This window comes from Mya arenaria, chromosome 4 (genome assembly GCF_026914265.1).
Source record: "Mya arenaria isolate MELC-2E11 chromosome 4, ASM2691426v1".
In the NCBI taxonomy this organism is placed as follows: domain Eukaryota; kingdom Metazoa; phylum Mollusca; class Bivalvia; order Myida; family Myidae; genus Mya; species Mya arenaria.
In genome coordinates, this window is record NC_069125.1 from 13,963,071 (window position 1) to 13,989,486 (window position 26,416).

The following is a 26,416-nucleotide window of genomic DNA, read 5'->3' on the forward strand; positions in this document are numbered from 1 at the left end:
TGCAGTTTGTAGGTCGGGAAGTAGTCTGTAAGTCGGGGTGTAGTCTGTATGTCTTGGTGTAGTCTGTAAGTCGGGGTGTAGTCTGTAAGTTGGGGTTTAGTCTGTAGGTCGGGGTGTAGTCTGTAAGTCAGGGTGAAGTCTGTAAGTCAGGGTGTAGTCTGTAGGTCAGGGTGTAGTCTGTAAGTTGGGGTGTAGTCTGTAAGTTGGGGTTTAGTCTGTAAGTTGGGGTTTAGTCTGTAGGTCGGGGTGTAGTCTGTAAGTCAGGGTGAAGTCTGTAAGTCAGGGTGTAGTCTGTAGGTCAGGGTGTAGTCTGTAAGTTGGGGTGTAGTCTGTAGGTCGTGGTGTAGTCTGTAGGTCGTTGTGTAGTCTGTAGGTCGGGGTGTAGTCTGTAAGTTGGGGTTTAGTCTGTAGGTCGGGGTGTAGTCTGTAAGTCAGGGTGAAGTCTGTAAGTCAGGGTGTAGTCTGTAGGTCAGGGTGTAGTCTGTAAGTTGGGGTGTAGTCTGTAGGTCGTTGAGTAGTCTGTAGGTCGGGGTGTAGTTTGTAAGTTGGGTTGTAGGTTGTAGGTCGGTGTGTAATCTGTATGTCAGGGTGTTGTCTGTAAGGCGGGGTGTAGTCTGTAGGTCAGGGTATAGTCTGTAAGTCGGGGTGTAGGTTGTAGGTCGGGGTGTAGTCTGTAAGTCTGGGTGTAGTCTCTAGGTCAGGGTGTTGTCTATAAGTCGGGGTGTAGTCTGTAGGTCGGGGTGTAGTCTGTAGGCCGGGGTGTAGTCTGTTAGTCGGGGTGGAGTCTGTAAGTCGGGGTGTAGTCTGTAGGTTGGGGTGTAGTCTGTAGGTCGGGGTGTAGTCTGTAGGTTGGGGTGTAGTCTGTAGGTCGGGGTGTAGTCTGTAGGTTGGGGTGTAGTCTGTAAGTCGGGGTGTAGTCTGTAAATCGGGGTGTAGTCTGTAGGTCGGGGTGTAGTCTGTAGGTCGGGGTGTAGTCTGTAGATCGTGATGTAGTCAGTATGTCTTGGTGTAGTTTGTAAGTCGGGGTGTAGTCTGTAAGTCGGGATTTAGTCTGTTGGTCGGGGTGTAGTCTGTAGGTCGGGGTGTAGTCTGTAGGTCGGGGTGTAGTCTGTAGGTCGGGGTGTAGTCTGTAGGTCGGGGTGTAGTCTGTTAGTTGGGTTGTAGGTTGTAGGTCGGGGTGTAATCTGTAAGTCGGTGTGTAGTCTGTAAATCGGGGTGTAGGGTGTAAGTCAGGGTGTTGTCTGTAAGGCGGGGTGTAGTCTGTAGGTCGGGGTGTAGTCTGTAAGTCGGGGTGTAGGTTGTAGGTCGGGGTGTAGTCGGTAACTCTGGGTGTAGTCTGTAGGTCAGGGTGTTGTCTGTAGGTCGGGGTGTTGTCTGTAGGTCGGGGTGAAGTCTGTAGGTCGGGGTGTAGTCTGTAGGCTGGGGTGAAGTCTGTTAGTCGGGGTGGAGTCTGTAAGTCGGGGTGTAGTCTGTAGGTTGGGGTGTAGTCTGTAAGTCGGGGTGTAGTCTGTAAGTTGGTGTGTAGTCTGTAAGTCGGGGTGTAGTCTGTAGGTTGGGGTGTAGTCTGTAAATCGGGGTGTAGTCTGTAGGTCGGGGTGTAGTCTGTAAGTCGGGGAGTAGTCTGTAATTCAGGGTGTAGTCTGTAAATCAGGGTGTACTCTTTAGGTCGGGGTGTAGTCTGTATGTTAGGGTGTAGTCTGTAGGTCTTGGTGTAGTCTGTAGATCGTGATGTAGCTGTATGTCTTGGTGTAGTCTGTAAGTCGGGGTGTAGTCTGTAAGTCGGGGTTTATTCTGTAGGTCGGGATGTAGTCTGTAGGTTGGGGTGTAGTCTGTAAGTAAGGGTGTAGTCTGTAGGTCGGGGAGTAGTCTGTAAGTCGGGGTGTAGTCTGTAGATCATGGTGTAGTCTGTTGGTCGGGGTGTAGTCTGTAGGTCGGGGTGTAGTCTGTAGGTTGGGGTGTAGTCTAGTCTGTTGGTTGGGGTGTAGTCTGTAAGTCGGGGTGTAGTCTGTTGGTCGGGGTGTAGTCTGTAGGTCGGGGTGTAATCTGTAGGTCGGGGTGTAATCTGTAGGTTTGGGTGTAGTCTGTAAGACGAGGTGGAGTCTGTAAATCAGGGTGTAGTCTGTAGGTCGGGGTGTAGTCTGTAGGTCAGGGTGTAGTCTGTAGGTCGGTGTGTAGTCTGTAAATCAGGGTGTAGTCTGTAAGTCGGGGTGTAGTCTGTAAGTCGGGGAGTAGTCTGTAATTCTGGGTGTAGTCTGTATATCAGGGTGTAGTCTGTAGGTCGGGGTGTAGTCTGTAAGTAAGGTTGTAGTCTGTAGGTCGGGTGTAGTCTGTAGATCGTGATGTAGTCAGTATGTCTTGGTGTAGTTTGTAAGTCGGGGTGTAGTCTGTAAGTCGGGATTTAGTCTGTTGGTCGGGGTGTAGTCTGTAGGTCGGGATGTAGTCTGTAAGTAAGGGTGTAGTCTGTAAGTCGTGGTGTAGTCTGTAGGTCGGGGTGTAGTCTGTAGGTCGGGGTGTAGTCTGTTAGTTGGGTTGTAGGTTGTAGGTCGGGGAGTAGTCTGTAAGTCGGGGTGTAGTCTGTAGATCATGGTGTAGTCTGTTGGTCGGGGTTTAGTCTGTAGGTCGGGGTGTAGTCTGTAGGTTGGGGTGTACTCTGTTGGATTGGGTGTAGTCTGTAAGTCGGGGTGTAATCTGTTGGTCGGGGTGTAGTCTGTAGGTCGGGGTGTATTCTGTAGGTCAGGGTGTAATCTGTAGGTTGGGGTGTAGTCTGTAAGACGAGGTGGAGTCTGTAAATCAGGGTGTAGTCTGTAGGTCGGGGTGTAGTCTGTAGGTCAGGGTGTAGTCTGTAGGTCGGTGTTTAGTCTGTAAATCAGGGTGTAGTCTGTAAGTCGGGGTGTAGTCTGTAGGTTTGGGTGTAGTCTGTAGGTCGTGGTGTAGTCTGTTGGTCGGGGTGTAGTCTGTAGGTCGGGGTGTAGTCTGTAGGTCAGGGTGTAGTCTGTAGGTCGGGATGTAGTCTGTTGGTCGGGGTGTAGTCTGTATGTCGGGGTGAAGTCTGTAGGTCGGGGTGTAGTCTGTAGGTCGGGGTGTAGTCTGTAGTTCTGGGTGTAGTCTGTAGGTCGGGGTGTAGTCTGTAGGTTGTGGTTTAGTCTGTTGGTTGGGGTGTAGTCTGTAGGTCGGGGTGTAGTCTGTAGGTCGGGGTGTAGTCTGTAGGTCTGGGTGTAGTCTGTAGGTCGGGGTGTAGTCTGTAGGTTGGGGTGTGGTCTGTTGGTTGAGGTGTAGTCTGTAGGTCGGGGTGTAGTCTGTATGTCGGGGAGTAGTCTGTAAGTTGTGGTGTAGTCTGTAAGTCAGGGTGTTGCCTGTAGGTCCGTGTGTATTTTGTAGATCAGAGTGTAGTCTGTAGGTCGTGGTATAATACTAATTCATTTTTTGTTTTGGCAAAATTACCGCTGATCACATTTACGGGGTGTAGTCTGTAGGTCTTGGTGTAGTCTGTAGGTCGGGGTGTAGTCTGTAGGTTGGGGTGTAGTCTGTAACTCGGGGTGTAGTCTGTAGGTTGGGGTGTAGTCTGTAAGTCGGGGTGTAGTCTGTAGGTTGGGGTGTAGTCTGTAACTCGGGGTGTAGTCTGTAGGTTGGGGTGTAGTCTGTAAGTCAGGGTGTAGTCTGTAAATCGGGGTGTAGTCTGTAAGTCGGGGAGTAGTCTGTAATTCAGGGTGTAGTCTGTAAATCAGGTTGTACTCTGTAGGTCGGGGTGTAGTCTGTATGTTAGGGTGTAGTCTGTAGGTCGGGGTGTAGTCTGTAGATCGTGATGTAGCTGTATGTCTTGGTGTAGTCTGTAAGTCGGGGTGTAGTCTGTAAGTCGGGGTTTAGTCTGTAGGTCGGGGTGAAGTCTGTAGGTCGGGGTGTAGTCTGTAAGTAAGGGTGTAGTCTGTAGGTCGGGGAGTAGTCTGTAAGTCGGGGTAGTCTGTAGATCATGGTGTAGTCTGTAGGTCGGGGTGTAGTCTGTAGGTCGGGTGTAGTCTGTAAGTAAGGGTGTAGTCTGTAGATCAGGGTGTAGTCTGTAAGTCGGGGTGTAGTCTGTTGGTCGGGGTGTAGTCTGTAGGTCGGGGTGTATTCTGTAGGTCAGGGTGTAATCGGTAGGTTGGGGTGTAGTCTGTAAGACGAGGTGGAGTCTGTAAATCAGGGTGTAATCTGTAGGTTGGGGTGTAGTCTGTAAGACGAGGTGGAGTCTGTAAATCAGGGTGTAGTCTGTAGGTCGGGGTGTAGTCTGTAGGTCAGGGTGTTGTCTGTAGGTCGGTGTGTAGTCTGTAAATCAGGGTGTAGTCTGTAAGTCGGGGTGTAGTCTGTAGGTTTGGGTGTAGTCTGTAGGTCGTGGTGTAGTCTGTTGTTCGGGGTGTAGTCTGTAGGTCGGGATGTAGTCTGTAGGTCGGGGTGTAGTCTGTAGGTCGGGATGTAGTCTGTTGGTCGGGGTGTAGTCTGTTGGTCGGGGTGAAGTCTGTAGGTCGGGGTGTAGTCTGTAGGTTGGGGTGTAGTCTGTAGTTCTGGGTGTAGTCTGTAGGTCGGGGTGTAGTCTGTAGGTTGTGGTTTAGTCTGTTGGTTGGGGTGTAGTCTGTAGGTCGGGGTGTAGTCTGTAGGTCGGGGTGTAGTCTTTAGGTTGGGGTGTAGTCTGTAGGTCGGGGTGTAGTCTGTAGGTTGGAGTGTGGTCTGTTGGTTGGGGTGTAGTCTGTAGGTCGGGGTGTAGTCTGTATGTCGGGGAGTAGTCTGTAAGTTGTGGTGTAGTCTGTAAGTCAGGGTGTTGCCTGTAGGTCCGTGTGTATTTTGTAGATCAGAGTGTAGTCTGTAGGTCGTGGTATAATACTAATTCATTTTTTGTTTCGGCAAAATTACCGCTGATCACATTTACGAAACATTCGGAGAAAGTTTATACTGCCTTTGATAAAAATTATAAAGTTTTGTCTTATTTCAATTTCACACTCAAATACACAGTCTGGGCTCGACCTGAGTACATATTTAACTTTTTCCCGTTCCAGAAACTACCAAAAAAGAATATCAAAATGAGACAAAAAATAACTGTCACCAAAACTTGAAATTAAAAACAACAATGCCGGGTGCAAAGAAGAGTAAATCGAGAAAGCGGAAACAAACAACTTTCATGTTGCGCAGAATATGAAAATGTGTTCAACCTTGCGATTGTAAAAAAAATACGAAACTTACTTGGCAACCTTGGGAGTTACACTTTCCCTCGCAATAAAAGAGTCAAGAAGACTAACGATTTATGGGTATGCACCTACGGAGTACTCCGGCAGTTGCAAAGCCGAGGGAATTTTTATTTGACGTTGGCGCTATGACACTCGAAAAACTGTTGGTGCTAGAAAGGATCCAGGACTTCAAAGACACGGAACTGTTTTACGGAAATTGTAGGAAATTGCTGTAATTTTTAAGATGCGATGAATGTCTAGTTTTATTACAAAAAAATGACAATATGACAAAATAAAATGAGACCCTTGAAACTGCATGCTTTGTATAAATTAAAACTACAAAAATATGCAGTCTGAAAAATTATGTCCCATTACCGTGTGGAAAAATAGTATGTAACTGTACGAAAAATTAAATGCAGTTGTTGTTTTGCAACATGGTTATTGACTTATCAAGTTTTTACAAGCTATAGTTAGTGTTGCAACTAGCATCATCATCGTCGTCGTCGTCATTATCATCATCAGCAGCAGCTGCAGCAACAGCAGAGGCAGCAGCATCGTTGTTGTCGTTGGCGGAGGCGGCATCAACAACAACAACAATAACAACAACAACAGAGACATCAACAACAACAACAACAAATTTACAACAAAATGATAAAACAACAACAACAACCCTTTATCATCAGGCGTTTAGTAATTATTTTAGTTGTTATTTAACATATGTTATCATTAACGAATGGAATGCTTGTGACAAGATTGGCAACAAGGTGCTGTGCAGTTGATCGAACGTTGGAGAATTGTTAAATCCTTGTATTAACTTCTAACACTAAATATCAAGATCACATGTTACTCGTTCCGTCTAATTCTCTACCCATTAACCAACATCAGCGCTCAGAGGGGCGGCATTCATTAGTCTACATACCCTTATACTAAATCTAGCATTTGTCATGACAAACGCACATACAAATTTATGAACCTGAAATTAAAGAAACTACTAAAAAATACTCGGACCCCCGTGGGTATTACATAACGTGCGGTGGGTTACTCAACGGGACTCAGTTAGTCCCGAATCCACTGTAGGCACATGAAAGAAATTCTTTGAGCGTTATTAAGTGCTTGGCTATTAATATCACATTTTGTATCATAAATCATATTTTTGTGATGTATGAAAAAAAATGCCTACCACGGAGAAGATTAAGACTGAAAAAACAAACCCTCCATTTGCGCGATGTCGAAGGGGAGTTTTGATGTCGGCGTGCACGGTTGCTCAAAACTCTCCCATTCGTAGAATGTCCATGTTAATGGTTACGATTTTTCTCTAGAATGATAAACATGTGTTTTAATATATAACAAAATCGGTGGGTTATTTTACGGAATATAAGCATAACCATCGATAAATTTGGTGAAGATTTGCAACCGCTTTACATAGGTCTCCATTTCTATCCATCCATGCAAGACTCGCATGTCACTATATTACATTTCCGACAAATGTAACGAATATAGCAATGGTGTATATATATAATAAGAACCTAATGCTTTTATGGCCTGTCCGATTTGGGATTATTTTTAAAATCGTTTATAAAATATTGTGAAATCAGATGTTCACGTCTGTCAAGGCTCCTTTGGTGCAAGGGAGGCGACTGTTGTAGATGTGACTTTTTAAGAAGTTGCGAGTTATCTTTTCATACCATCCATTGGAATGTCAGTTATTTGGCCCAATTAATGGAATCAGTTCAATATATTCATACACAGATGTGACCATTTAGAACGATATATTCCGAGATATGTGTTTCTGATCCAGGACCACAGTGCGAAAGTAGCAATGGTAAGAACAGCTATAGTGTGTACAGTTCAAAGTTTGAACCATCAACGCCAGAAATCTACCCGTACGCTCTAGAATAACACACTTAAATCATTCCTGTTAAGTATCATCAAGGAGCTGAGGGTCCGTGATATTATGTTTCAAGTATATAAGTTCATTATGGATCTATATCACGCCTCCAACATAAATAACGCAACGCCATTGGTCAAGGACTGGTCACGCGGTGACCCTATAATCTTCCATATTGGGTCACCAAATTTATATCGTACCAAAATTGCGTCTATTTTCCGATTCCATGGAATATTCCGATGAATAAATGGAACATTTAAACATGCAAACAGGTTGTCGACGTGATATACACGTTACGGGGTTAGTATGTGACCCAATATGGAATATACGGGGCGCAGGAAACCATATTCGGGTTCGAGCTTCGCTTTCACCCGATATGGTTTCCTTTGCCCATATCGTATCGAGTCACATACTAACCCCGTAAGTTATAATACACTGGTTAATAGTTCCGTGTTTTAAGCAAGTGTAGAGATTATTTACATAAACAATAACTGTGAGTAAACATGTATGAAGAATTATTGATATTAACTGCGTTTCTCTGTTTCTGATAAAAAAAATACATCTCATATGTTATAGATGAAACAATTTTTACACACAAATGTCAAAAGGTTATTTCATTCATATAAAATAAATCAAAATGGTTACATCAAAAATCATGCTTTTGCGGTGGTAAGCAAATATCAGGGAAGGTCACTGCGTCGGAGAACGTTCCTGCTGGTTGACCTTTGTAGTGTAGTGTAACCTTGTATTATTCGGTAGTGGCTTTTCTATGACCAATCCTGAAAAAAGTTCGCGAAAATCTGTCACAGAATTCTGAAGAAAATTTTATTTTTCATGGCACTGGGTCGATCTGCGGGATTCGAACATGACACCAACTGGCCGGAAAATACCGAGTGTCTTACTCTTGACTTCGGTCCGTCTGAAACTGTCCATAAATGGAAACAGATGCCGGAATGTGCGGAATTCGTCGGGGCAAGGTATCCACATATTTGTATTTAGTTGTTTTTATCCAGTTTTTGTAAGGGATGGTTGGCATGGTGTTTGATTCTACGAACCTACTTCTTAAGAACGCTAGTATGGTGCCTTTCATACTAATTAAGCAAAACCAAACCAACATATATCATAACTCATTCTCCGCTTCGAAACAGTTTTAACAGAAGGATTATTTTATTTCGGCTTTTTTTTATAGAGCTGATTGACCATCGCCATTGTTATCGTCTTGCTTGTCATCATTATACAGACTGTGTCTCGATAATATTATTGCTAAATACTGCTGCCAAAAATGAAAAAGAAAGAGCAGTCTACAAAACTGTAAACATAGTACAAGTACCTGCCACATAGTAACGAGTACCTGCCTGTGCGCAGAATGTTAAACTACATTATCACTTTCTGTGTGGTAATCGAAAAACGAAAGTAGGCATTTCTAAAATTAGTTTAACATCTATTGTGCAGGAATCGATCACTGATTATGTTAATATCTCTTCCAAGGATTGCATATTTTCTGCGATTCTTGAACTAGCAAATTTTGGTGAGTGTCTTTAAATTCAACTCCATTTTCCAATTGTGTCTTGCATTTTGCAAGTGTGTGAGTGCTAAATTCGGGCCCTGATTAGGCTCTTTTTTCAAAATTGGTAGATTTAAGCAATAGCAGTAGATTTTGTTGGGACAGTGGTAGGGCGGTAGAAGGGTAAAAAAGCGGTAGATTTTGTCTACCACCGGTAGAGTTCACATGTCTGACTTATGTCAGGCATAAGTTCAGCTCTTGACTCTTGTACAGTATTTTAATTCACAGAAACTTGAAAGAATGATGCAGATCCCAACAGCTGCCCCTGGCTTTCTTAGACTTTATAAAGTGACCTAGCTGTGGGTAAAATTAGTCTTGATCCTAAAAATAAAAAATACAACTTTATATCGGCTGCTTATCACATGATAGGACATATTAATTTACAACTATTTATCATGATTTATTGATGATAGTTTGACACATTATCAAAGACAAAAATCCACTAGGGTTATATAATTGTCGATTAAAAATTGAAAGTAGGTACAGTACACTCAACGAGTTAGACCCACTTTCCTCGTTACTCCGAGGGATAAAGTCAATGATCGCGGGTTACCTCCGAGGGTAAAACTGTTGCCCTCGCTAAAATCCCCCCGAGTTCCTCCGAGTGGCTGGCTTACCGCCGAGTTTAATATGAACGATAGTGTTGAGAATCGTCCGATTTTATGATCCCGCGGCGGAACTCCGAGTCTAATCAGATAAGCAAGAAATCATTCTTGTTTAGAAGTTTTTTATTTTTATGCTTATGCAAACTGTTAAGCATAAAAGATTCTTACATGTACCAACGTTTAATTTGTATTTATGTCCGTAAATGCCAATTGAATATTGTCTTGAATAATAAACATTGAATCATTAAAGTATATCTACTAATTTTATTGCATCATAAAGCAGCCGACTATCTACACGATTCTGAACCATGACCTCTGACGTCAAGCGCGTGATCAATACAATGTAGAATATACTATTTATTATTGGTGGTTAAAAATAGCTAAGACGTTTAATGGAATTTTCCACAGAAAACGAGGCAAGAAGGCCTTCAAAACCATGCGCTGTGAACTTTGAACGGGTGTTTGACCTCCTGATTTACCGAAAATGTGTAACCTAGAATTTCTCGGATGAAATGTGTTTATCAGTCATGAGCAAAATCACGTTTATAAGATGCATGTGCAACTAGTGAAATTCGACTGCATTCTTGTGGTAAGCTAACTTCATGCAAAACCAGCAGAGGAAAAAGAATAATAGCAATTTACTGGAGCCGTCGTAATCGGATGGAAATTTTAATAAAATAAAATAACTTTAGCGTAGATTCTTATCAAGTGTCCGCAGAGTTTCGCGGAGTTAACCCCTCCAAGGAACGCCGAGTTTGTTATTCTTCGGTCGACTGATCACCCTGCGGGGGCCTTTATTCAAACTCCGAGGAACGTGGATAGTCGATAAAATTGTGTTGGCCGCGATAGCAAAAATCCCCGGAGGGAAACAGAAAGTGGGTCTAACTCGTTGAGTGTACTGTATGCCAGGATTGGTTTAAAGTGTTCTTGAGCTGATGAATGTAAGCTACTTTTGAAAGAACCAGTTGGTTTAGCTCAGACAGAAGCTTCAAGCTAGTGATATGGTGACATGCCTGGGGATGCTGTGCTTTGACTAAGCTATAGATGTATTTGCAGGGGCTTATCCAAGTTTGGTGTTAGAGTGGGGCCTAATTTAGTGGCCTAACCTTTTGGCTTCAGCCTACATTTTGCTCTTTTAATCTTTTACAGGAGAAGCAAGCATACAGTTGTAGCATACAAGGAGGCTATTTATGTGTTCGGAGGAGATAACGGGTAAAAATATAATTAAAGACCACACCAAATTGATGTCTTGGTCATCCGTTTTAGCGCACCAATTTTTGTTGAATTTAGAAAAAAAAAATGAAGAAATGAATGTCTATTATTTTTTCCAAAAGAAATCTGATGAAAAAAGGTAAAATGAAAAATATTTTCTTTAAAATCTGATGATCATGACATCAATTTAGTGTGGCCTTGGCGAATAAAGTATTCTATTTATTTTTCAATTATTTTGTATTACACACTGACATAAAAAAATATTTGTACATTAAAGTTTCTTTCTTGTATATCAAAGGCATTAAATATGTTCAGATATGTTGTTTATCTCATATTAGTCTACCTAAATGGCCGTCATCGAGTCTTTTGACAATTTTTATACTATGGCATACTTGAGATAATGCTATACATAAGAAATGTCAAACTAATAAAAAAGTATCACTGATCGTTCATTAATGTAGCTACTCATTATATGTACCCAAAACGATATTAATCAACACTTTAGGCACAAACAATGAGCCAGACGCCTGTATGTTATACATGTACATGAAATAACTATAATTAATTTTTCAGTAAAACCATGTTGAATGACCTGCTGAGATTCGATGTGAAAGACAAATCATGGGGAAGGTAGGTAACGCTAACTATGTAATTTTTTCGGCCCTCTTGGGTCGAAAATCAGTCCCATTCCTGTTCTGAAAAGGTATATATTTTTCCCATGCCCACGTAAATTTTTTTATCTTAAAATGTTTTGTTTGTGGGTTTTTTGATTAGCGGTGTCTTCTAATTATTTAGCAATTGTAGCAATATTGTACCATTCATGACTGTGTCCATAGGTTTTTTTATGAATATAATTTTTAAAAAACAAGTTGAGCATTATATGAATCATGTTAGTATCTACACCCTTTTTGCCAAAATAACGCTATTTTCCCCTTTCAAAGGACCCCAACATCATGCCTTAAAAGTGGAAAAAACACTGCTAAATGTTAAATCAAGCATAACACAAATGAAACCCCCAAAAATGTTTTGTTTCTTAACGACTAATATCTGTGAACAAACTGTATTAAATTTTTGACTCCTCTGTTTCCAAAGAAATAATATCAAGGTACAGTCAAACCTCGATGGTTCAAACTCCGACGGACGGGCAAAAGTACCTTGAGCCTCGGTAAATTTGAGCAGAGCAGGAATGTTTACCTTCAGTATTAATAAATTGGCCCTCAGCATCCAGTTAGAGCCAACGAGGAATTTGAGCTTGATGAGTTTGAGCCGACAGGTTTCGACTGTATTGTCATAGCCTTGGTGTTGTCTGCAACGTCATGGTCATTGTTGAACTAAACCTTTACCTTGGCCATAACTTAAATCTTGTTCGTGGTATTCAGTTCAAACTTGGGACATATGTTACCAAAGATAATTTGCTTATGTATAGCAAGGCCTATAACTCTGCTCTTATGAATTGTCAAGTTATGTGCCTTGTTTGAATGTGAGGAAATTATATGTACATGTATCTTCTATGGCCAATCATCTAAGATAAGTTCATCCAAACCCTTGCGATCATCTAAGATAGGTTCATCCAAACCCTCGCGGCCATCTAAGATAGGTTCATCCAAACCCTCGCGGCCATCTAAGATAGGTTCATCCAAACCCTCGTGGCCATCTAAGATAGGTTCATCCAAACCCTCGCGGCCATCTAAGATAGGTTCATCCAAACTCTCGCGCCGCGTTTGTTGTTGTTATACCAATGCATGTAGTGATTCCATATGTAAATTGTCAAATTATTCTTTAATTATTTAAATACCGGTAGTTCTGTTAGATGAGAGAGAGAGCAGCATTTTTTCTTGAATGCAGCGTAAAAATATTTTTTGGGGTGCTTTTTGAAGTAAAAAATGATTTATTTGGATTTCAAATATTGCCACAAGACAAGGTTTCCATGACTCAAGATGATGGTTTTCAACAAGGGAGTTAATCGTGTGATGACAATAAAGAAGAAGTTCCATACGGGTAGTTTTTATCTTAACCCATTGGCAAGATTTCCAGCATGGCTAAATATTTGGATCTACTTATCTAGGGTGGGAGAAATAGCACTCTTGCTAAGGGCTATTCCATTTAAACATATAACCCTCGGGGGGGGGAAGGCACTTTTGAAATATACCACCCCCCTATAGAAGCAATTTTTACCCTTACTAATTCAATAATTGCCTTCCCCCCCATGGGTTATATGTTTTACTGGAATAATCCTAAATAATTATATGTCTACATGTAGTGTGTTTTTTACATATGTTTATTTTCTTTCTCCCTTTTAACAATAAGAAAAAATGTAAAAACAAAACCTTGACTGAAAAACTTTTTCCATATCAGGACAGTCCCCTTCTTACATTTTACATGGTAGACCAGTAGTTCCCTGTTTATGAATCCGAGTTTGCGAATATATGTGTACTTTTCAGAGCTTTCACCACGGGAGCGCCCCCAGCTCCAAGATACCACCACTCTGCCGTTGTTCACGAGGGAAGCATGTTTGTGTTTGGTGGGTATCTTATTATCAATTGTCGTCTACATTATTATTATTTTTCTTTCTTTTTTTATTCAAATATATTTTTTGTTCGAAGATAAAGATGATAATTGTTTGTTTCAGTGTAAGATCAGAATTTATTTCACCCATTGAGCACCAAAAAATATTCACTTTTGGTGTTTACAAGGTGAAATATATGATATCTTACACTAAAAAAAAATAAATCTTTTTTTACTATTAATTCATACTTTGATTGCACTTTTCTAGAAAAACGCGCCAATATGTATGCGCACGTAACGCCGTTTCGGAAATGACGTCTTTGAAATTGTGTCCCAGCCCTGTGTGCGCTAACGTATCAATTTTATTTCACTGATAAATCTCTATAAACAACTGGAAAGCATAAATATTAAATTAAAATGTAATCATAGAATTATTTTGTTTTATAACATGCTTCGGTAAGTTTATTTCGTGACTTTTAGTGTTTTTATCTTTTGCCAGTAGAAATATTTAAGGGATTATAAATTAAGGACAGTGTAATTATTGTAATAAATAAGGATTAAATTGTTTGTTATTTAATTTATTTTAGTATACATAAATAGTGTTACAATAACATAGACAAGATAACTGCCAACGACGGGCTACAAATGTATCGGGACCTGGATATTACACCACATCATATGACTCCGTAATAGATGCTGTAAGGGAAATGACTGTTTTGATATATATATTTTTGTCATTTTTTTGGGGGGGAAATTTGGGAACTTCTTATTGGGATTTTTTTTTTTTTAAATTGAGAAAGAACACCATTTGCCATTGGGAACATGTCCGAACACCAGCTATATAAACGGCCATAATAACACATGAATATTACAGTTTAAACCTTTGCCATTACTCCAACTTGACCAATGATATCACACTTTATACATTTTGACATTACAGGAGGCTACACGGGTGATATCCACTCCAACTCGAACCTGACCAACAAGAATGATCTGTACGAGTACAAGTTTGCCACGGGCCAGTGGGTACAGTGGAGGTTTGAAGGAAGGTAGGTGTATTGACTGTAAAATACTTCTATTTCATACCTGTTTATTTCCCATCTTAAATATTGCATGATTCAAAAATATAAATTTAATATGAAAACCTAAAACAAATACATATAACACACTTTGTTTTCTGATTCTGTATCACATGTACATATAGTATACATATTAGTAGTATGCGCAAACACAAACCTTTAAAATCTTTATACGGAAGATAACTTTAACACAATTATCCATGATGACAATAGCATTCTTACTAATATAAAAAAATAAATAAAAAAGCCTATCTACCCTACCTGGTTTTGAAAAGGATGAAACCCTAACCAAACCATTTTTGTTTTTGGGCTTGCGTAAAGATACATTGTTCTGACGTGTGATATGGACTTTTAGCAAATAGCAATACAACCCCACAGCTCAACCCTCTAGGCTCTATCATATTATTTCCGACTATCTTGTTTCTTGTTTATCTTGATGAAGACACGTGTAGAATTATTTTTTTTTTAAAGTAGCATACTTTAAATAAACATAGTATTAATTCATTAAAATGTGTAACTTTCCTCGCTTTGGTTCAACATTGGTTTGACTTAATATCCTTATGTTCTCCATGAAGAGCTAAGCTTTTGTCAAAGGGAAACTCTTTTGTTAAATGGGGTCAGACGTAAACATTTTTTCAGTTTGTATGTAATTTGACTAATAAAACTTATTTTATTAGAAGAGAAAGATCTTCATTGTTCAGATATTTTGAACATGTTACAGAAAAAAAGCTTTCATTTTGTCATTAAGATGATTGCGTTCATATCTCCAAAACCTGTATGATTGCTATTTATCCCATCAGACGTCCTGTTGCACGTGCCGCACATGGAGCTGCTGTGTACAACTACAAGCTGTGGATATTTGCTGGGTATGATGGCAACGCCCGACTTAATGATATGTGGACAATCCCGTTGACGGGCAACATGGATGTCAGAAGTTGGGAAGAGGTTCGATCATTACAATTTTCATGTATTTTGTGCAGAGGGAGATGTAGCAAGTTTCAGTGTCTGTATACCACGTGATAAATTAAGTCCTAAATGATACATCTGAAAGCAACATTTTGCTTCGAATAATGACTTAAAACAAAGATAACTTCTTTTTCTCCACTATTTTAAATAAAACAAATGGCAGTCTTTGCCGCTTTAAGAGCCCCGCCTTCGTTTTATTACCGGAGTTTGATTAGGTGAGTAGTTTCCTCAAACACTTCGACAAACCTGTTTCCAAACTAATGTTTTGACAGTGCTCCATTAGTGCTGCGGTTTCATGAACAACTGTTGTAAAAGACCTAATGCTGGGTTATGTAAGCGACATAGACTGCGCCATGTTTCATTTAATATGGTGAATTAATTGTCAAGTTATCTTTGATTAAAGTCTTCATTTGAAGCAAAATAACTAGAAGCATTTGTGACGTAATTTATCGAGTGGTATACACACACTGAAGTTTGATCTTCACCAGGTGCTCTCAGCAAATTGTGCCATCTTCTACATTTCATCTTATCCACACATTCAGTCCCATACATATTTCCTCATGGTTGACCTGTTTTGCACAATATCTTGAGTAGGGTAGTTGACTGCCAGTCAATCCCTTAAATCAGGAATCTTTGATAATTCTAAGACATAATTTGGCCCCCTAGATAGAGATTGTGGCAATCGTCAACTGGGTAATGCAAATGAATGTAATCGTCAATGCAAATGGTCACCCCGCAACCTGACACAGCCTGTTTTTTGACACAATCACCAAAATCAAACTTCTTGGGAATCTGTTAAATTTTAATTCCAATAAAATCAATGAAAACAGTTTTGCACCATAAAAAATGCCTTGTTTTAATTATTCCAAAACATTCAATACACACTCTCATTGAAGCTAGATTGACATTATCCATTGAAAGTCCATATCGCTGTTGCTTCCCTTTGTAATATTGTGTTTACTAAATCTCGATCACTGGCTCCATTATCACAGGAAAGCTGCATTTATTAATACATCTGTGGTGAATTATATAGTAACTGTGGATTAAGCAACTAATAACTGTCTAATTTTGTGAGTAATCTAAAAGAAATTAGTTTTTATTTAAAAGGACAATGAAAAAATGGAATAAAGACAAGGTCCAGAGACCAGATTTTAACGAAACTGGAAATTATTTTGTACTTAGTCAAATATTTTCGTAATGAGGAATTGGGTTCAGGGAGCATACAGAATGCTTTTAAATTTATTGTAAGCAGAAATGAATAAAATGTAAAGATTAATGACATTTTATTGTGTTTTTTGGAGGACACCCTCATTTTTTTGACGGTCAATTTTAGGTAGGTGATCTTGCTGGTTGTTTCGTACCCTGGCCAATGTTGGAAATATTCAAGAAGAACCTAATCAAGTATTCATTTATTTGTGTTGCAGGTTCAACAGAAGGGGGACATCCCACCTACATGTTGTAACTTCGCACTGGCTGTTGCCCGTGACGCCATGTTTGTGTTCTCCGGGCAGAGCGGTGCCAAGATCACCAACAATCTCTACCAGTTCTCTTTCAAAGAAGACATGTAAGACTTATAATTTTGTGTGGAGCAATAGTTGGAGATACATTGAGCTGATTGTTTAGTACTAGGGAAGCAAAAAAATGGCAAAACTGATATTCGAATATTCAGTAATTCTTTCGATCGAATATTAGATTACCAATATACATACTGGTATTTTAGAAGTTATAGTAAACTATTTTTATCATTTGCTAAAGTAATAGCCGGGGCATTTTAACCCTACTTCGGCGTAGCCAGTAGGCGTGGAGGACCCTGATTTTCCATAAATGACCCTCTGAAATTACAGTTTTTAAAAAGAAAAAAGTAAAAGATTATGAACAAACAAAAAAACCAAATTATTTCAATTTCACTGCCTTCATATTTGTAAACAATGTAAATTTAGATGGATTGCTGGTCAAATGGCGTTATGCGCCAAAGGAAGGTCTTTCCGTAGAACGAGCAGCCTCGTTCTGGGATTGACCTCTGCTAAATATAACTATGGAAAAGCCATTGATTTGAGATTTGAGCAATGTTGCACAGAAGGCAACACATTGATGTGAGGGCCGATTTCTTAAATCCTTAATTTACATTAACCGAAAATGATTGAAATTTTTGATGTCATTTGTCTAATAGCCAAATATTACTAATTTTTGTTAGCATATACCAAAATTTAAATAAAGATTCTTGTATCTTGAATTTGACTTGACTCTTGTTTTAAGTTATGTTATTTGCTTGTTTCAGTTGGACTCGGATTTCTACAGAGCACATTCTGCGAGGGTCTCCTCCACCACCGGAGAAGCGTTACGGACACACTATGGTGGCATTTGACCGACACCTTTACGTGTTTGGTGGAGCCACTGGACAAACACTACCTCACGATCTGCATTGGTAAGCAGTTTATTATTAACCAGGTTTTCAAGAAAACCGGGTTATTAGAATGAGGTTGTCGTTGGGCGGGCGGGCTTCAAACATTGGTTTCTGTTCAATAACTTTAGTTAGCATTGATAGATATTGATGAAACTTGGTGTGTAGGTAGCTTATGGGAAGAGCTAGCTTGGGATTGCTTTTGAGGGGGGTGGGGCTAAGGTCAAGGTCACTGATACTAAAAATAGAAAAATGGTTTCTGCCCAATAACTTTAGTTAACATTGATAGATATTGACAAAACTTGATGTGTAAGTTGCTTATGTGAAGAGCTAGCTTGGGATTGCTTTTGAGTGGGGAGGGGCTAAGGTCAAGGTTATTATTACTTAAAATAGAAAAATGGTCAAGGTCACTGTTACTTAAAATAGAAAAATGGTTTCTGCCCAATAACTTTAGTTAGCATTGACTGATATTGATGAAACTTGGTGTGTAGGTAGCTTATGTACAGAGCTAGCTTGGGATTGCTTTTGAGGGGGGTGGGGCTAAGGTCAAGGTCGCCTGTTACTAAAAGTAGAAAAATGGTTTCTGCCCAATAAAATAAGTTAGCATTGATAGATATTGATGAAACTTAGTGTGTAGGTAGCTTATGTGAAGAGCTAGCTTGGAATTGCTTTTGAGTGGGGAGGGGCTAAGGTCAAGGTCACTATTACTAAAAATAGAAAAATGGTTTCCGCCAACAGTAATTTTCAGTGGCGTCTCTTTTTGATAAAATTAAAGATAAAGTCATACAACAAATTAATTGGCTATAATTTCTGATTGCCCATAACAAAAACCTGGTTTCGTCGCAATGCGGCGCTTCTAGTTTGTTTATCTTTTATAAAAAAATTTTTAATTAATGTTGTCATAGCCGTAATGTTAATAGACATACTCGGGTGGGCTCAGATCAGGGTAGGAATGGCTACCTGCCCTTGGTTATAGGAATGTGTGGAAACGATTTTAAGTTTTATCGATACTTTCATGACATTTTCAGATTGGTGAGGCTTTTCTCTTTCTTTGTATATATATTAAGGCATGGTTTGTAGAATCGCATTTTCACGTTTTTTTGTAAAGTTCCAAAATATTGGGTGTTTTTTAAGCATTTTCATGTTGCACTTAAATTTTACTGTTTTTTGAAAATAGTTTTCTCAGTTACAAATGAAAGAATTAATGCTATATTTGTATATTATTGTTAGAAATTCACTACCAATAATAACTCTTTTAACCGCATCAAAATCAGACAAAAATTAAAAAAGATGCAACATATATTTTAAATGTAGGCAATCGTTATGAAATCATTAATTTTGACCATTTCCAAACAAATAACATAATTTCTACAAACTTTATGGTTTAATGACTGATTTCTTTTTTCTAGTGTTATTTAGACATCAATTAACCAAGCAATACCACATGATTAGTTTGAACGCATAATATGTGTTAAAAACGCAACCTCAAAACACTTGCTTTTTTGGTATAGTCCGTAGACCTAAGTTTAACAGCGAACAGTTGTTAGACTGATAACTTTTATCACTCCTCTTTATCATTTTCTATTTTAGATTGGTAAACATAAAAAGAAGCCAGTATGGTTTCCCACTTTGGACTATAGTTGTGTTCACAACACGCTGTCAAACTTTGTCCGTATACCGTATAGTCCGTAGACCTAATATTTTCATCACCATTATTTTTGACAGCAATGCATTAAGCACTACTTTATTTACTGTTTCTACAAGGTTTTCAGTACTGTGGTTTGTTTAAAATGTATAAACCATTATTTTTTTAGTTATTTTTCTTAATTTTCAATGAATTTAGTAAATTAAGCATTGAAACTGCGAATATTTGATCCAACCGTGGAACCTTATTAGCTCTACTGGCCAAAGGCCAGAAGAGCTTATGCGATGGTAATGTGTACGTAGTATGTGCATCCGTGCGGTCGTGCGGTCGTGCGTTCGTGCGTCTGTAAACAATTGCTTGTGAACACGATACAGTCTTCAGTTTTGATTGTATCTCGATGAAACTTGTACAGTATTTAGATATCCATTAGAGCTGGGTTCCTTTCGAAAACCAGCCAGATCCGCCCATGCATGCCTAGATTATGGCCCTTGATAGTATAAAAAAATGCTATTGTGTAAACAATTGGTTGTGAACACGCTACAGTCTTCAGTTTTTATTGTATCTCAATGAAACTTGTACAGTATCTAGATATCCATTAGAGCTCGGTTCCTTTCGAAAACCAGCCAGATCCGCCCATGAATGCCTAGATTATGGGCCATGAAAGTTTTAAAGAAATGCTCTCTATTTTTAGCCAGGTCTGCATGAGCGAATTCTATTTTTAGCCAAGTTTACATGTACATGTAAATTCAAGTCTAGAGTTAAGGGAGACAATTTGCAAGTCTAGGATTTTGAGAGACAATTTGCTTTTTGCTTCTGCAGCTGATTTTGTGAATTACTCTGCCTTGTTCTTGTTGAAAGCCCAAAGGCCATTTTTTAGCTTTAAGTTCTGTCGTTTGCGCATTCATATTAACAAAATTGGTTGTAAATGTTTAAGTTATGCACCTGGTGTCATTACTGGCCACACCCAGGGTTCACAGGTTTGGTAAACATAAATCTGGAAAGGTTTGAAAATCTTTTTGTGTGTTCGTGCATCCATCTCAGCACAATTGATTGTGAATGTTTGTTCAAATTGATCAATGTTGTCCTAGGATGCCCTTGACTTTGACCTTTTGACCAACTTTTTTTAACTTTTAAAACTACAGAAATTTTTACTATGAGTACAGTTTTGAAAGCATTTTATTTTTGTCAGATGACTTTTACTTGGCACATATTAAAATAGTTCATGGAACTAATCTGCTTACAATACTTTCTGGGCTCAGATGTTGAACGTGCTACGTTTTCAGGTAAGCCAAACACAAAACATAAACTATATGTCTGTTGCCTTTTACCCATACATACATGCTCTGGATTGATATGACCACAAAAGCCATGCCAGTAGAGCATAGGCCCTTTTGGGCCTCTTTTTTTATGATGCACTAAATGATGTTTAAGATGCTTGTTTAGGTACACACTAACTAAATAAATAAGACTACCTAGCATGTATTTAGTATTCCAATGATTGAATCACCTTAAATATTGATAATAAAAAAGTCTACGGACTATACCATATATCTATAACATACAGTTTTAACAGTAATATTTACAGTAAAAAGTGTAAATCAAGACAAGGGGCAAAATAAATGAATCTGAGAGCAAAATGGAAGCAGACAAATAAACAAGAGCTGTAGTAAGACAGCGGACTCGACTAAGCTGCTTTGACTTAGAAGTGAATACAATAACGATGTAATATGTGCCTATCAAAAGCAATAAAACAATCAAATTAAAAAGTGAACAAGAATCGCGATGTGACAAAACCAGGTTTTCAATGATTGGCAGAAGAGATTCAGTTTCAACTGCTTTCTTCTATTTTTTGTAACAGTGACCTTGATCCTAAGGGCCCCAAACACAATCCCATGAAAATCCTCCTTAAACTCTTCCTACATATCAAGTTTGGTCACAGTATGTCATCCATGACTGAAACAGTAATCTATTTTTAGTAACAGTGACCTTGACCCTAGAGGGCCAAAAGGCAATCCATAAAAGCTCTGCATAAACTTGTCCTATAAACCAAGTTTGGTCAAACTATGTCAACCCTTACTTGAGTTATTCAGTACTAACCATATTTATTTTTTTAGCAACAGTGACCTTGACCTAGACCATAGCTCTCGGGCCCAAAAAAACAATCTCAGGAAAGGTCTCTATAAACTCTTCCTATATACAAAGCTTGGTCACAATATGTAGACCCTTACTTACTCACTATTATTCACTACCAACCCTTTTTATATTAATAGTTACCTTGACCTTGATCGTAGGGGCCTCAAACCCATTCCCAAAAAAGGTCTCCATTGACTCTTTGTATATACCATGTTTGGTCTCGTTATGTCAAACCTGGCTAAAATTATTTGATACATAAGGTGACTTTGATACTGCCCATCCACCAGCCCGTCTGAATTATGACGCAAGTCATTCAAATAACTTGTTTTCCCTTTATAAAAATGTGGTTAAGAATATAAAAATGTGCCTTTCAAAACAAATTAAAATAAAATTAAAAAAATAAATATTTAAGGGTCATAATTTGTATTTAGGGTTAAAATGGAGTTATGTTCCTTGTTGTAAGATAGTCGTCAATAATTTTGCATTTCATTAAATGCATTGAATGAAAGGTATAGAAGTTGTTTTATTATATTCCCAACTTTCCCTTAACTTTAACTTGCCCTAAAACTTTAACTTAAGACAACCAGAGGCCATAACTTGTATCAAGGATAATATGGATTTATATAACCTCATTGGGTGATGGTCCTGAACAATTGTGTGGAGTATTCAGTCAATTAAATGAAGGGAAATGAAAGTTATTAATAAATATCCCAACCTGCCCTCAAATTTTAACCTAAGTTCCATAGTCAATCAGGGACCATAATTTGTATAAAAGATAATATTGAGTTATCTAACCTCAGTATGTGATGGCTCTGAACAATTGTGTGGAGTATTAAGTCAATTGAATGAATGGTATTAGACTAAATGGAAATTGGAATGGTATGGTATAAGTTAAAATCCCAACTTGCCCTTTAACTTTAACCTTCGCTAAACCTTAAAACTGCATACCACACATATAAAACAAAATATCCAAATGTTAAGGTTGGTTTCTCCACTTTCAAGAAACTGAAGCCCCAACATGTCATGCGTGTGTCAGAAACAAACCGTAAATCATGCTTTTTCCAGATATATTGCAACATTGCTCTAAAATCAAAAGCTTTGAAATCCTTCCTAAGCCATGATAACATTAAAGGCATCTAGAAAAGCCACCATATGAGAAGCATGAACTGATGAACAGAACACTTTGTAAGAAGGCAGAAGGAAAGCTGCATAAGAATGTGTGTCTCAAAAGAGAATGTAAGGACTGTGGAACTAGACAGCTAAGACCACTATTTGTAAATATTAGTTTACTGTTTTATAATATTTGATAACTGTATGATGTTTGTATAGTCCGTAGACTTTTAAAAACATGAATTGTATAGCATATTTTGTAAACACTAGTACTCCATATGCAAAGAGAGTTGTATGTTTTCTTCTGTATGGAAACTGATGGGTGTGCCAAAGTACTAGTTATCATTCTGTCTATGCTCTTCTATCCATAGTTGTATTTGACAGGATAGTGGCATTTCATTGAAAGTAGAGTACAAGAGCTAACACCTATTTTTTTTTTTAATGAGGCAAATTTTGTTATGGAAATGTTTTTTGTTATGGTTGTAGTATATTGTTCTATTGCTCAAAGCAGTTTACAAGTTATAAACAATAAAGTTCCATCATTTATTAACTTGTTATTGTACATTGTGTATAGTCCGTAGACTGCAATACTAGATGTAAAGACATTGTGATAACTTTTTTATTAGTCATGCGATCTTGATACTGTTCGGAATAAATATGCCTGAGTGTCTATGTAGTCCATTCTCGTAAAAATTGGAAGAATTAATGCAAATTTATTTTTTGGTGTTCACGCAACATGCTGTCCTACCCTGATCTGAGCCCACCCGACTGTAGTTGTTTTTGAAATTAATGGTCTAGCAATGTTAAAGTTTATATAACCTTGCATTAGATTTTATATCATTTCTTGGTTAGTTTCGTCTTTTTATGAACAAATAATTTGTTGTCAAAGCGGATAAATTCTTGACATGCACTTGTAAAAACTTTATAATTTTGCCATTGTTGAAAAATCTTCAAGAAATTAAATGTGAAATTTAGAACACATGTTCATCTTGGTAAATTGAGAAACATGTACCTAGTACACATACTGTTTTTTTAAAATTAATGGTCTAGGGATTTTTAAAGTTTATATAACCAGAAAATAAATGTGTATGATTTTTTGTTTATTTCGTATTTTTATAGAAAAATAAAAAAAATGTTGTCATAGCTGTTGCCATTGTTAGCATGTAAACACTTTATATAGTTCTGCCATTATTAAAAACCTTCAAGAAATTAAATGCGACAAGTAGCACACATGTTCATAATGCAATTACTGTGAAGGAATACCTGCATTTAAAGCTTAAGTAATGTTGAGTTATTTCCCCTGCTTGACTATTGAACCAATGACATACCATGTTACAAATATCAGCTATTTTTTTACACAACTGTATGTTGTCCGTTAGATTTCTTTAAGAACAAAAACTTAATTGCAGGAGATACAGCTAATTTTTAATCAAAATGAATGATGTTTTTAAATGTTGATTTAGGTATTAATCGCATTTTCAAATAAATTTTTTCTAGTGTGCTTCATGGAATTAGGTTGGGTGCCCTACTGCATTCATACAGCAAAAAGGCTAGAAATTCAATCAATTAATGAATGAATTGCAAGGTGATGTCATTATTGGGGTATGAACACAATTAGGCTGGTCAAAGTGTGTGGAGTCTGAAGGAATCCCCGTGTACTTTGACCAGCCCAATTGCGTTCATAATCCCCAATAGTGACATCAACTCTGCAATTCATTCCTTATATTTACACCAATAGCTCATTATTCATTCAATAATTGTTAAAAACATTCTTTAATTCATTTAAAAAAACTTCTCAGTAATCTTTTCTTACCCATTCAGTAAATAGAACGACCCAATTGTAAGCGGAAACATTTTTCAAATGACATCACAATAACGCGGGAAGAGATCAACCACTTGATATCACTTTTAAATGTAAAATTGAAACACTTATGGCGGCAATACATTTAAAATATAATAAATTAACACTTTTTAAAATACTGATTTATATTTCACGGGACCTGCTGACACAATACAAACAATAACAAGATCAATAGTTTTCATGTATATTGTGATGCGACGAATCGCGATCCGAACATATCCGAAGATGTTGCGTTCATCGCTTGATAAACGTAATTGCCGAAAGGCAGTTCATTTAAGGAATTGAAGTTGAGATGTAAACATTACTTAAATCAATAATTTCTCAATAAAATAATGCTAAAGACAAAATTTGAATTGCTTTGTACATGTCAGTTGGTCGATCAAAGGTTGTCAGAGTGATAATTCAACAATGCCTGGACCTATGGTCATCAAACTTGACATGAAGGTTGTGCCTGACCAGTAGATGAACCCTTTTGATTTAAGGGGGCATCAGGTCAAAGGTCACGGTGACCTTTGATAGGAAAAGGTTGATAAAGTTTCTCCGAGTGATAACTCAACAATGCCTGGACCTATGGTCATCAAACGTTATGGAGGCTGGGCCTGACCAGAAGATGACCCCTACTGATTTAAGGTGGCATCTGGTCAAAGGTCAAGGTCACAGTGACCTTTGACGAGAAAAGGTTGACGAAACTTCTCAGAGTGATAACTCAGCAATATCTGGACCTATGGTTATCAAACTTTACATTGAGGCTGGGCCTGACCAGTAGATTTAGTGGGTCATTGGGTCAAAGGTCACATTGACCTTGTACGCAAAAAGCTTGCCTGTGTGATAAATCGACAATGCATCCACCCATGGCCAGTAAACTTGTCATTTAGGTTGGGGGTGACCATTAGATGCAGTCAAAGGTCAAGGTCACAACTCATATTGATCATTAAAACTTGCATCATATTTACTTATTCCCTGCTGCTAAGAGGATACATGTTTATCTGCAAATATCAGTCATCATCTGCACATGATTAAAAACTACCTACTATCTTCACTCTTTGAATGGTCGTAATCTTAAAACTGCCTCAAAGGCATCCAATGTCAATGACAAATCAGCTATTGTTTCAGTCCATGTATATTTCATTCAATTGTCCAAATGTTTCTGACAAAATGACACTCAGGCGGGCATAATGTTTGACAAACATCTCTTGTTTAAATTTAAAACAACCAGACTTTATTTCCTTTCTTTTTACGTTATATTTAAGAATTAAATATTGTTCTCAGTTAAGCCAATAATACTTCAGAAAATTTATCATCCTATTGAGGCCTATTACTCATGCTGTTCTTAAAATTGATGATGTTGGAATTAAAATTCATAACCATGGAATAGATCTGAAATCATTTAAGCCAATGTGTTTAAAATTTTATTGGATGTTATAACTCCACTTTAAATATAACTGTTATAGTATGCTTAGTAAGTAAACTAAATATTTAGAAGTTTTTTTTCATCTTGTTTCAGTTTTGATTTAGATTCACAGACCTGGTCTATCACAGAACCATCACCCGAGAGCATGGTAAGTGTTATTTGCATGTATCAGGAGTTATTTGCTTGTATCAGGGGTTATTTGCTTGTATCAGGGCTTATTTGCTTGTATCATAGGTTATTTGCTTGTATCAGGGGTTATTTGCTTGTATCAGTGGTTATTTGCTTGTATCAGGGGTTATTTGCTTGTATCAGTGGTTATTTGCTTGTATCAGTGGTTATTTGCTTGTATCATGGGTTATTTGCTTGTGTCAGGGGTTATTTGCTTGTATCAGGGGTTATTTGCTTGTTTCGGGGGTTATTTGCTTGTATCATGGGTAATTTGCTTTTGTCAAGCTTTTTATGCCTCTGAAGGTGGGCATATTAAAATCGCACCATCTGTCCGTGTGTCCAGCTCAATAACTTGTGTCCGGGCTGTAACTTTCCCTTGTATGGACAGATTTAAAAAAAGTTGCCACTGGGTTCTACATACCAAAACGACGTGTTGCGTGCAAGACCGATGTCCCTACCACTACGGTCAAGGTCACACTTAGTGTTTATTCACAATGGAGTGCTGCATATAAGGACATAGAGTATAGGTTGTCGTATTAGGGCTGTAACTTTCCCTTGTATGGACAGATTTTTAGCTCAACTATTCGAAGAATAGGTGGGCTATACTACTCGCCCCAGCGTCGGCGTCGGTGTCTGGTTAAAGTTTTAGGGCAAGTTGGGATTTTCACTTATAAGT

At 38.3% G+C, this 26,416-nt stretch overlaps 2 protein-coding genes across 2 annotated transcripts in view; one reads left to right on the forward strand and one right to left on the reverse strand.

The window, feature by feature from the left end:
- Positions 1-769: 769 nt before the first annotated feature.
- LOC128230643 (adhesive plaque matrix protein-like) lies at positions 770-6,410 on the reverse strand. Its single transcript, XM_052943086.1, has 6 exons — positions 6,404-6,410; positions 3,733-4,299; positions 3,458-3,638; positions 2,650-2,840; positions 1,736-2,176; positions 770-1,602 (listed from the first exon to the last, which is right to left on the reverse strand). The coding sequence occupies exons 1-6, from the start codon at positions 6,408-6,410 to the stop codon at positions 770-772; spliced, it is 2,220 nt and encodes a 739-aa protein (XP_052799046.1).
- A 1,457-nt stretch (positions 6,411-7,867) lies between these two features.
- Positions 7,868-26,416, forward strand: part of LOC128232654 (leucine-zipper-like transcriptional regulator 1) — a 63,285-nt gene continuing 44,736 nt past the window's right edge. Inside the window, exons 1-9 of the mRNA XM_052946342.1 lie at positions 7,868-8,057; positions 10,399-10,461; positions 11,035-11,091; positions 12,903-12,982; positions 13,907-14,015; positions 14,846-14,990; positions 16,436-16,575; positions 17,290-17,436; positions 25,666-25,720. Of these exons, the coding sequence (XP_052802302.1) occupies positions 7,915-8,057; positions 10,399-10,461; positions 11,035-11,091; positions 12,903-12,982; positions 13,907-14,015; positions 14,846-14,990; positions 16,436-16,575; positions 17,290-17,436; positions 25,666-25,720 (939 nt within the window). The 5' untranslated portion in view covers positions 7,868-7,914. The remainder of the gene's footprint in view (positions 8,058-10,398; positions 10,462-11,034; positions 11,092-12,902; positions 12,983-13,906; positions 14,016-14,845; positions 14,991-16,435; positions 16,576-17,289; positions 17,437-25,665; positions 25,721-26,416) is intronic.